Raw genomic sequence first — 12,451 nt, forward strand, 5'->3', positions numbered from 1 at the left:
AGAACATTTGATGGTCTATCTTTTTCTATAGTGATAGCCTTGTAAATTATTTCTCTAGAAAGAAACAATCTATATTCTTGGCTAAATGGCCTGAATTTGGTACTTATTTAAGCTCTCTATCATATCATTGCTTATAATTTATTGTAGTTGTTTAGACGGCTTACTAAGTTTTCAATTTTCTATGACTAAAGATTCTAATATTAATAATGATTTAGAATGCAATGTTGTTATTGATTTTTATGTTGTTATTGATTTTTTACCATCCACTCGCATATCATCTAGTGAACTGTTTTATTGTTAACTTAGCAATAACTTTATCAACTTTATACAAATCTTACCAAAGAATCATTTAGTATCACAGCTTACACGATACACTGCATTCTGCTATTTTAGACACTTTTTATTTAAACGATTCATGGGCTAAACTCTATTTTATTTGCTCTCTATGTCTCTATGCTATGAAAATGCCTTTAAATTTTTAAAAAACTAGTTTTTTATTGTTTTTCAAATCTGAAATTTTCAAAAAAATATTACTTTTAATTTGCCGATTTTTTCCCCAAAAGTTTTTTTCTGCTATGGATAAAAATGCAATTATTGTTAAACGTACTAAAGCTTAGGAGTACTTCATCAAACTTGTCACCACAGTTTTGGATGGCTCATTTCAAATTTAGATGGAAAATCATACGCAGTTTGTTCGCATGGTGGCAAATTCATCAAATGCTAAGATGATTAAATTGCATGCTTGTTCTGGAATTAGCATGGACTGATGTAAAGCCAACATCACAAAAGGCAGAGATGATCAAGGATGAGTGTAAATGCATAAATATGGATGATGTCATGACCAAGAATGCCTACAATATTCTCAATTATATATTCTTCTTCACTGTATAGTAGGAAAGCCTACCATGACATTCATTTAAGTATACAGTAGGAAATATTTCATTCCCTGATGCTTCATTCATCTCTTATCAAACAGATTGTTCTTTATTGTTTAGGTCCTTTCTCAATATAGGAGATTCCAACTTTATTAGTGGCATTAACTTCTACATAGGCATAGTTCAGTCATTTGATTGTTGGTATACTGAATTCGTATGTATTGGTATATGCCTTAAAAAGGGAACACTTCCATGAATTTGTAATATAGACTATGAGCATAACCCTTTAAATGTCTACTTCTAATGATTTATATTCATACAGTCATGGAAGATGAGTTTGTGCAAACTTCCTCGCATGCTGAAAAGAGTCATACATGTAAATTAAAAATAAAGTACTTTACCATATGTTGAGCACATGGTCAAGTGTAGAGTAACTTTGACTAAGAGAACGCCATTATCAGAAGTTAGGAACAACTTCAGCTGCTTAATTGAAGTGCGCTGCTGTAGCAGCTACAATAACAATGACACCCGTCCAATAGGTGGCCTCTTATAACTGATTATAATACAAGCAAACTGCTAATTTTGAGATAACATGCTACACCCTAGAGCCAGCACTCATTCGATAGAGTCTACTAAGCATAAGTGATGCTGCAGATTCTTTTGCTTCCATTTCTCCAGTTTTCATTTCCCCAGTCTCTTCTAGTTCGAAGTCATAACCTCGAATCTTAACTTTTGAGTAGAAGCAATCCCTCTCTGTCGGAAAATGCATTAACACTACTTGCAGTATATGAAACGGAAACATGCCTAAAATAAAAGAACTAAAATGATTATATCTATTTACATATATGCTGTTGAACATTATCAATACATATGCTTACCATAAGAATTGCTTGGAATGGAAATGAAATAGCTAGGCATTGACCATCTGTTTTTCACACATATATCATTCAATTCCTGCAAAACAAATGCAGGTTCTCAGAATCTCCCCACAGAGGTGCGATACAGCCATTCACCTTCACCGAGAAATCACTATCTACCTACTGCTCAACCTCACCACTATTTCTTTGACATAGTGCAGTTATATAAATAAACTTAGTGAAATGTATAAAAACAAGTAAAAACCTAGTGTTGCCTATATCCATTGTTAGAGTTTTTGATGAAATAATATGCAAAGCCCAAACACCAATAAAAGAGGAACTCAGGTGATCAGCATGAGCCAAGTACTTCGTAAAACATGTATAAAAAATGAACATCTCATCAATTGACTTTCATTCTTCACTCGCTCTGCCTCAACACCCATAGCACATAAGCTAACATGCACAACACTATGGTGAAACCATTTCTGCCTAGATGAAGTCCACGCTTAAGTGATAAATCAGTATATAAATAAATACAATTGCAATATCAAGCACACGACTTTAATCCATAACCTTGTGGAAATTTGCAATGCTATATCAAAGAAAATATGTCTAATTTTATGCTGAAGTGTATTTAGGTGTGTTCCAAATAAAACTCGATGGGACAAAATAGACTTTAAAATAAATCAACATAGTTTAAGGCACCATATATTTCTGAACTTTCTCGAGGAAAAAGTGTTCTCAAAAGTAGCTTAAGTGTAGAAAAACGCAGTATGACAAATCAACAGAGTGAATGAAGCTAAATGTAATTAATGATTATTCTAAAAAGAACAAGATAAGGTGGGTCAGACGAAAAAAGAAAGTATACTTGAATATAAAGCAGTCCTGATACTAGCATAATTATGGTAAATTGAGATTTGGTGACCAAAAGAACCCTAGAGTATAAGAAAAAGCAATCAATTCGGCCTCTTCCCTAGGACAGAAAAATGTCCTTTATAAGTTATGCTCTCATGCAGCCCAATTACGTGGTAGGAATTCAATTAAAAACAATAGGGTACCCCCAAACACTCAATAAGACAGATATGCATACATAATATATAAATGTGTGCACCCATGCGCACATGTATTTGTATAAACAAATTGGTCTGTAGAAGAAAGGAAACAAGGCAGCCTTTTCCCTAGGACAAAAAAATACCCTTAGCTACAAGTTGTACTGATATATAGTGCAATTACATGACAGGATTTCAACGGAACACACGAGTACAGCCCCATGTGCTCAGTAATAAACATTTACATGCTTAATATATGCATGCACAACACATAAGAAAATTAGTCTATAGGAAAAAGAAATCATGGGAGCCTCTTCCTCAGGACAGAAAAAGTGTCCTTTACAGCACAAATTATGGAGCACAATTACTTGATGATAGGAATTAAACAAAACAGAATAGGATGGTGTCATATGCTTAATAATAAACGTGTGTACGGATGCATGTGTATACAGACACATCTATATCTATAGTATCCATCCACCCATTACTCAAAAAGAGAGAGGCAGATAATAGCAAAATAGAATAATGGCAGCCAATCTATACTTTGATTAAGCAGATTACTCACAAAACCAAATCATTAAATAAGAATTTTTGCCTCAAGAAGACTGCAGCATATTTGTCATCGAGTTTTTTAATAGAACATACCAACCACCTTTGTTTGTAGAAACAAGATATGACCTTTATACAAATGCTGCTTATTGTAATGCAATCACCATTGCCCAAAAGGAATATTGTTAAAAAGGTGGCTGTGAGGATAATACATCTTCCTTCAAAGAAATATTTAAAATCGAAAAAAACATCAAAAAGTGCTTCTTTCAGACTGATTGCTAACATAATATGAATATTAATGATTGATCAATGAAGTGATTTCAAATCTCAAGTAATCTGAAATTTTGAGTTCATATCACAACAAACATAATTGACATCAGCAACAAATACTATACACTTGCAATCTTGCTTTCCTCCATTCAGAAATAAGTGTATTTGGTGAGTAAATTTATAACCACAGGAGTATTATTATCAGACCTCACAAAAGATTCCTCATCAGCCCTATAATTTGTTGGATATATTTCAACAATTGCATACCAGACCCTCAATGTTTCCAAAAACAGTTGTAACCATTTTCTTCACCACATTGCGACAAAAGCTCTTTTCCGTCAAGAGCAAAACAACAACAACAAAGCATTTCTAGTGTCATGCATCCTACTCAAACGAAGCCACTCAATAGCATTAAAAATGGAGACATGCATCAAACTCAATTGCTTCTTTCATAATGATTGCTAAGATGGAATGGATATCAATGACAGATCAATTAAGCTTTTCAAATAAATCTCAGATAACAAGTATTGAAAAATAATTATGACCATTGCCTAGCCATATAGATCCCTCAAGTAAAAGTTGTAAAACAACACTAAGAAGGCAATTCTCGCCACTTATATCCTCATCAAACAAAGGTATTCGTCAATATACTGCCTAAACTAAATGCAATTTAAGTTATCAAATCGTAATATATATCATTTATAAAAAGAAATATAAACTTACCTGCAAATGCTATTATGTTGATTTTTGGAAAAGCATAATATAAGTTAGGCATGGCTTCCACTTTTTAAGAAGATAACAGTTACCAATAGGTAAGCATATGACATAACCGTGCAAAATAACTTACCTGAGAGGAACTTCGCAGGAAGAGAATCCCTTCTGAGAGCTTCCTCCGTTTCAAATCAGGTGTAGCTAATGAATTTGGCTCAACAGCCGCATTGGCATTGCTGCATGCAGATATTTTATTCTGGATTTGTGTGGCTAATATCAAAGCATCTGTCCCACCTACAAATTTGCATATGATAAGCGAAAGGGAGAATAAAAGCATGATTCACATCTTCATTGCCATAAAACAAACTTTAAAGTTAATAATATAAAGATATCAACTCCAAAAAAAGAAATTTTTATCACCCCATACAATAAATGAGTACTGAAATTCAAGCAGTATAAACATAATTAGATAGATCTCAGGAAACAAAATGGCCTGACAAGAAAAACTAGATGTCACTTCTTGGGAAGAAATTTAATTTCTATTTTAATTAATAGAAAATATAGTTGGTGGGCATGGCATGAATATATTTGAATTTTAAAATGCAAGAGACCCAATAGTTTTGTTAACATGTAAAGCAGTGACAAATTCAAGATGCACTTCATAATGATGTCTTAATTGTACATATAAGTCTTACAATTACTAATAATAATATCTTCCTTCCGCATTATAGTATGGGGGAAAAGAAAGCAACCCAACCTCCAATGCTATTCTACAGGTATATAAAAGCATTTTGATAGCTAGACAAGACTTCCAACAGCCAAATAAAGGGAATGGGTATCCCTACGATCTTGGTTGCAAGGAAGTTATTATTAGACCTTGTAGGGGAGTTTGAGATTTCAAGACAAGATGCCCAAGAGTAGGCCTTATAGCTAGTGAGAATGCGGGCATGGTTGGTGAGTTGAGTATTCAGGACATATTTGTTAGAGTGAATCTAGAAGCAAAACAACCATATTTGGATCTCTCTGGCTGATTGGGGGCCTTTACCACAACATACTTTCATAGAATGTAATGTCCTCTACTGGGAGGTTGCCAATTCCCAGTGATTAACATACATCACTACGCATTATTATGTCTTAAATCAGATTATTAAAATTAAGGAACAATTAGAATTCATAATACATTTGACAGTTACTATACTTAAGCCCCAATCCTTACTTCTTTCCTAATCATCAACCCTAATGGAGGATAGGGAATTACTTGTCATAGGGCGCTTGGAAACCAATCTACAAGTAGGCTCCCTCAAGGTTTCGGGATTCCCTCCATATCCCATCTTGGGCTTACCTATCTTGTGAGGTATTACTCCATCAATCCCTAACAAAACCAACCTATCCTCATGAGGGAGGATAGCGAATGAATAAGGGGGGGGCTATGACTACACTAACTTTTAATGTATTATGAATGTATATGAAATTTAGTATGACTGTCATACATATTGCAGTTTATATTAATATTAGTATTAAATTCTGCATAAGAGCATTATCAGGCTTCATATATTACGCATACATATTAAGCACATCACCATGCATACCACCAAAAACAAGGATGTTACTGCCTGTAACTTAATAACAGTTCTGATTTGATTGATGGTGATCTCCCTGGATGCTTTTGATTCCTTTCCTTTATATCTCTCAATGTGAGGGAGAGGTCACACCTCTTCATCATGTATGCCCTTTTAGCAAGAGACACCTTTCACCATTAACACCCTTTGAAAGAGTGCTACTTTTCATTATTTCTGCCCTTTGAAAGAGACACAACCTTTCACAATCAGGTCTGCACTTCAGATTCCCAAATATCCCCACTTCAAATTGAGTTCTCTTCCCCCTTTCGTACCTCATTTTTGGGGGAGTCACAACTTATCATTTCATGCCTTCTGACCATTCATTAACTTTGATCAAATTTTAATTATATTTTAATTTAATTTTAATCTCTATTCTTTTGTATTTTAATTTTATTATTATTATTTATTAAATTCTATTTCAAAGTGGGGACATTGCATAATAGACACAATCTTATTAGAATATTTAATTATATTTTAGTCACCTATATTTAGTTTCTTGTTTAATCGTCATTTAGCTTTTTTGTTAATTAGCTTTTAAGCTTTATTTAGCATTTAGCTTTTTCTTTTTAGTTAATTACCTTTTAAGCTTTATTTAGTGTTTAGCTTTTTAGTAGTTCACTATAAACGACTTGTTCTTAATTTACAACGTCGTCTTGTAATCTCTATATATACATCATCCGATTATTGAATCATTCATTCAATTTATTTTTCATGGTATCAGAGCGGGTCGATGGGATTCTTTAAAGTTTGGCGAATTTTTAATAAAAATTCATGGCCTTCTTTTTGGAATATTTTCCAGATTTTTTTTATTGTTTTTTTATACAAAAACGATTTTGCTTTTTTAAAGGTTTTTTGTGGGTTTCGAGGGTTTCTTGTTCGTGGGCGAATTTCTTTGTGCTGGGCAGCAATTCATGTTTTTTTAAGGGTTCTGTAGATTTTCGGGCTTGCAACCTAGAGGTTTTTTTGCAGATTGAAAATTTCACCTAGGGTTTCTGCAATTTTCGACTAGGGCCCTTCAGTTCAAGTCGAAATTTTATTCTGGTTGCAGATTCTTGGTGGGTTTTTTGAGACCTCAACTGGGTCGTCATATTTTTCTGGGTGCATCATTTTTTGTGCCTCGATTTGTGAGTTGTCGGCTCTACATTCTGATTTCAAATTCTTGGTGGGTTTTTCGAGAGCTTTTCTAGGTTGGTCTCATATTTTTCTAGGTGCCTCGTTTTTTGTGCCTCAAATTTTGTGCCAACAAATTTGCCTTGGAATTTAAAAACAGTCAGCAATTTCTGCTAATTCTATGGATGTCGGGAATTTTGGTGTCTTTTGGGCGCCATTTATGTTGTACATCCGACCTAGGGTTTCTGCCCCTTATTTTTTTTGGAAAAAAAATCGTCAATAATTTTTTGGTTTTTTTTACAGAAAAATCAGAGGTATTTTTTTTTATTTTCTGCAAATTATTATTTTTTTCTGATTAATTTTCAAGAAAAATTTCAGATTTTAAGTTTGCAAAAAAGTTTAATTTTTGGGTTTCTTCCAAACCTCGAAATTTGCGCCTTAGAATTCGTGCCAGAATTCTCTTCCAGGGTTTCAATTTTTTTGTGCAGCTGCTCTATTCTGATTTTTGAATCAGATTCTTCTGTCTCATGCTTCACTAGGTTGACCTCGATCAACCTCGATTTCCGTGATGGCATCTTTGACCAGCATCATGTTGGAACACAAACAAAAGTTCAACAGCTGCCACAACACCTGGAAACAGTGCATGTTCATGATATCTGAATATCGTTGCCTTGATCAGATTGATTTAGGCCAGACCTCGTCTTAAAGGTCCCAGGGTTTTCACGATTTTTTCCTGAAAAATTGTTGGTTTTTTTATTTTTTCCACAAAAATTCATGGGAGGGTTTTCACGATTTTTTCCTCAAAAGTTGTTCACAGGGTTTATAATTTTCCCTTAAAAATTATCTCATCTGTAATCCGCGATATTTGCGTAAGATTTTAGTTATCTAGGTTTTACCGTTTTTTTCCACAAAAACTATGATTTGTAACCTCAGATTTCTTGGTTTTTTTATTTTCTCCTCAAAATCGTAAATTCTCTTTTCAAGGGTTCCTATTTCAAGGTTTGACGGATTTTTCCTCAAAACCGTGCTTTGTTGCAGTTAGTTTGGGTCGCACCTGCCAGGGCGAACATCTGCAACCGTGGTATCTTGCAGACAGTTTTGGAGTTGATACTCTTCTGCAAAAGTGTTTGCCGATTTTCCTCAAAATCATGGTTTCAAGTTTCAATTTGGTTACCCAACGTCAGGTTGGATGGATTTTGGTATTCTTGGTCATTAACACTTTTCAGATCCAAGGAGGGTCTCCACTGCAGCAGAGTGTTCTTTTCATTTGTGATCAAAAGACCTGCAGTGTCTTTTGTAGGGTAGTTAGTAGATAGAATGACCATTAAGGGAGGGTGTTAGAATATTTAATTATATTTTAGTCACCTATATTTAGTTCCTTGTTTAATGGTCATTTAGCTTTTTAGTTAATTAGCTTTTAAGCTTTATTTAGTGTTTAGCTTTTTAGTAGTTCACTTTAAACGACTTGTTTAATTTAGAACGTCGTCTTGTAATCTCTATATATACATTATCCCATTATTGAATCATTCATTCAATTTATTTTTCAAATCTAAGTGGAAGCACACAACATGCTACAAAGGGATATGAATTCATCGTAAAAGTTAGAAAAGCAATTGGTTAGTGCTCAAAAAGTAGAAGCCAATGTTATCTACTCTTATTGCGGACACGATAAATGAATATTTGTAACAAGAATAAGGCAATTAGGGACCCTTGAAGATTATTTACCAGAATTCCAAAGGCTAGCAGTTATGGTCTCCAAAATATCTGAGGACATACTCACCCATCCATTTATAGAAGGATTATCGAATGCACTCTGTGGCCTAGTTAGTGCCTTTGACTTTGTTGATGTGTTTTTATGCACTATGCAACACAAAATAAAATACCAAAGGCACTCTATCCTCTCTTGATCAAAATCTCCTTGGATGCTAAATTATGTAATCAACCAAGATGACTCCAAGGTTTTTATTGTTTAGTCTTGATGCGTAGATAGCTCAATGGTTTGATGTGATACTGATAGAATCACAAGGTGGACTTACGTTGAATCTTGAATGCTTAAATGTTGTTGGAACTTAGATTCAAGCTACTTACTTGGAAAATATAAGGGCAAAAGAAATAAGGTTTAGGGATTCTAATCTAATCCTAAGAATGTAATAACGATGGACAATCTTTGGTGAAACTCAACTAGTCTTTGTTTTGACATACAAGAACAACTTCACAAAGGCTAATGCAATCTCCTAAGAGAATCAAGAGATTTTCAAATCACCATTAACAAACACACACCATCACTTGAATGCATATCATCAATTGAATAGTAATTGAAGTTAAGTTTGGATGAAAATTCAGTTGACTACACAAAGCACTTAAAAATCAGCCAAGTACAAGTAATATGAAACTTTATCTTGAATATAAGAGTTCCACCATGAATCATGCACAACATTCTATCATTCAACTAAAATACTTTAAGGCAAATTTAAAGTTTTGAATTGAGAAGATGAATAACCATGCAAATGCTCCCAAGATAGAATATAAAATCACCACACTTCAATGTCTTACATCAATCCAGCAGCAATGTAGCAACAATTCTCCAAGTCTGTCTCTTGGATGCACTCAGATCTGAATTCGCATTCTTTTGCTCTGTATCTTAAACTCGCATTGAAAGATTTGTATTTGATGATGTGGAATGGGAATTGGTTTGCTTTCTTATAAGCCTCTTCAGCCCTCTAAATTCGTATTAAACCCCCATTTGTTCGGCCGTCTCAGATTTTATTTTGCCCTTTTCAATTTTCTGACTTCAACCCTTTAATTAAGGCAGCCAACTTAGGGCTTCCTCCTTCCCTTGGAGGATTTAAAGCAACAAAAGTATGAGCGCTTTGAGGTAGTGATATGCACAAACACAGGTCGGTTAAGAGCTTTTTGTTGTTGAAATTACTTTATTTTTAACTCATTTCATGACCATGTCGGCTGATCCGCTTACATGCTCTTAAAGGCATATAAATATAAGGTCAATCATCCCTCCACCAACCCAATTCAAACCTTCAGAACCTAATTTAGCTCTACTCTGCTAAACCTACCTGCAAATTAGTTCTTCCTTTCTGATATTAGGTCAATTCAAGTCTGAAGTTTAGGATTAGGTCTGCTCTGCCTTTAGAGTTTCTGCACTTAGGGTTTTAGGTCTGATTTTTTTATCTGAGTTTCTAGGTCTTTGCTGGCACAAATGAGGACAGAGTTTGCACAAAGGATGGTGGAATTTTGAGGCTTGTTTGCACAACCTCGGTGGCATTTTCCCTTTCATTTGCACAACCTTATCATTGACCTTATATTTACTTAATCATTTGCACAACATAAATTTTGCGGCTTTTTCCTTGTCAATTGCACAAAAAAATTCGGCTTTTGGTCATTTGCACAAGTTAATGTTTGGTGGAATTTTATCCTTCATTTGCACAAAGTTGGGCAACATTTTTAGCCTTGAACTGCACAGATATTTCTTGCTTGAGTGGCTTTCCAAGGGTCATTTGCACAACTAATCATGATAGGGCAGCATTTAGACCTTCATTTGTACAAAATTCCTTTTTGCTAGGGCGGCCTTTAGGGGTTCAATTGCACAAAGATGGCGAGATTTTATCATTCATTTGCACAACACAAGGCTGGCGGCATTTTAAGGTCTGTTTGCACAAAATGTTCATGACTTCATCCTTTTCTTCCCATAATCCTTCGTCCAAGTGCTTATGTTGATGTTTTTCTTGATTACAACCCCCATTCGCACAAATTTGGTCTTGGTGAGCAAGTGCTCAAAGGAGGCGTGCCTTAGCAAAAAAATTAACTTAGTCAAAATTTTCATATCCACCCAAATACATGTCCTTTGATCATTTCATGGTTCTTGCCCCTCTAGCATGGGTGCATTTCTAGTGTCCATTTGCACAAAAACCGCTTGATGAGAAGGCCAATGCTAAGATTATGCCTTGAGCAAGATTTTGCCTTAGTCAAATTTTCATCCCTAAAATTTAGATAAGCCCAATGCCTACACATTTTGTCTTTTGGATATTCTTCATCATTGGAAGCAATTATAATGACAATTCATCAAACCTAGCCTTTGACAACCAAAAATCCTAAGACCTATTCATGTTTGCAAATGAGATCTCGATGACTTCATTATCTCATACAACTTAATCATATCCAAGTCTCAATCTGACAAAACCAACCTACTCACAAGCAAAGGTTCATGACTAAGAGACCGACACTAAGCCAAGACAACAACATCAAAACCCTAAGCCTAAAGTGAAAAAGTGAGGGTCCCCATTTGCAATGGGGCAATGTGTGAAAACGTCACAACAAACCCTACCACACTGCGGGAAGCAATCTTAAAAGCCACCCGCCTTAATACAACCAAAACAAGGGAAAAGGATCACTAAAAAGATGATATCAAAAGATAAGCACTTCTATGGGAAGGACAAGCGCAAGACAGCATACCTCACTTATGATGACCAAGAAGAACTCCAAAAGAAAGGTCTACGTTTTGATTGAAGAAATGGTAATGCAGGCACACTTGCAAACCAAAAGAAAACCAAGAGAAAAAGAAACCTGGAAATGTTTGCAATTGAAGGGGCATTAAGAGTAAAATCTTGTGCTACAAGTGCAAAGAAAATTGGGAACCACGACACGAGGAGTGAGAAGCCAAATATATATAATAGAGGCTATATCCAATGAAGAAGCAAAAAGAAACCCAAACAAGAAAACAAAGTATGATGAAGGAGATCTTAAGAGGATCCCATCAAAAGAAGAAGGGACAATGAACAAATGGAGCTTTGTGGAGGAACAAATCTAGTAATCACGACGCCCTCATATCCTTAAGATCTAGAAACAAAATCTCCACAAGAAAAATTGTAATATGTCGACTTGAAATCTCTTCATAAGACCCCCAAAGTTTCCTTGCCAAGTAAAGGGACAACCTCTTCATTAGACATTGCATGGTAAAGATGAATCAATGAATGCATTCTAGTCAATGAGAAGGGATCTAACAAAACTTATATTTGCATGTATACTTCATGTCCACGTATATTCATGTGTATGCTCCGTGTTTTTATGTGTATGCCTCGTGTTGGCATGTCTACTCCCTAAGTATCTATGATTACTGTAAATGTATTTCTATCATCATGGGATTTCTATTTATGGTTGATTTAGAATATGAGAATAACAAGAGTGAACCAAAGGAGATAGGAATTTATTTAATAAAGAACATTAATTTAAGGTCATGGGCATGTGTCATGCTTCAAAATCCTCTTCTCAATATATGGGAAGTTCGCCCTTTCTTTGTCTCAAAGCGATATCCATAGGACCATCCAAAACAGTTCTTACAATTACAATTGATGAGAGAAAACTCGTCTTAAAATTATTAACTTTGCAAATTTCCAATA

At 34.7% G+C, this 12,451-nt stretch overlaps 1 protein-coding gene across 2 annotated transcripts in view; it reads right to left on the reverse strand.

Annotated features, from left to right (window-relative positions):
* Nucleotides 1-1,154: 1,154 nt before the first annotated feature.
* LOC131077361 (uncharacterized) overlaps nucleotides 1,155-12,451 on the reverse strand; it is a 158,613-nt gene continuing 147,316 nt past the window's right edge. For both annotated transcript variants that reach the window (XM_058014846.2, XM_058014847.2), the window contains exons 9-11: nucleotides 4,448-4,605; nucleotides 1,754-1,829; nucleotides 1,155-1,628 (exon numbers count right to left, since the gene is read on the reverse strand). In XM_058014846.2, the coding sequence (XP_057870829.2) occupies nucleotides 1,471-1,628; nucleotides 1,754-1,829; nucleotides 4,448-4,605 (392 nt within the window). In that variant the 3' untranslated portion in view covers nucleotides 1,155-1,470. The remainder of the gene's footprint in view (nucleotides 1,629-1,753; nucleotides 1,830-4,447; nucleotides 4,606-12,451) is intronic.

The sequence above is a fragment of the Cryptomeria japonica genome, chromosome 4, assembly GCF_030272615.1.
Source record: "Cryptomeria japonica chromosome 4, Sugi_1.0, whole genome shotgun sequence".
Classification (NCBI taxonomy): domain Eukaryota; kingdom Viridiplantae; phylum Streptophyta; class Pinopsida; order Cupressales; family Cupressaceae; genus Cryptomeria; species Cryptomeria japonica.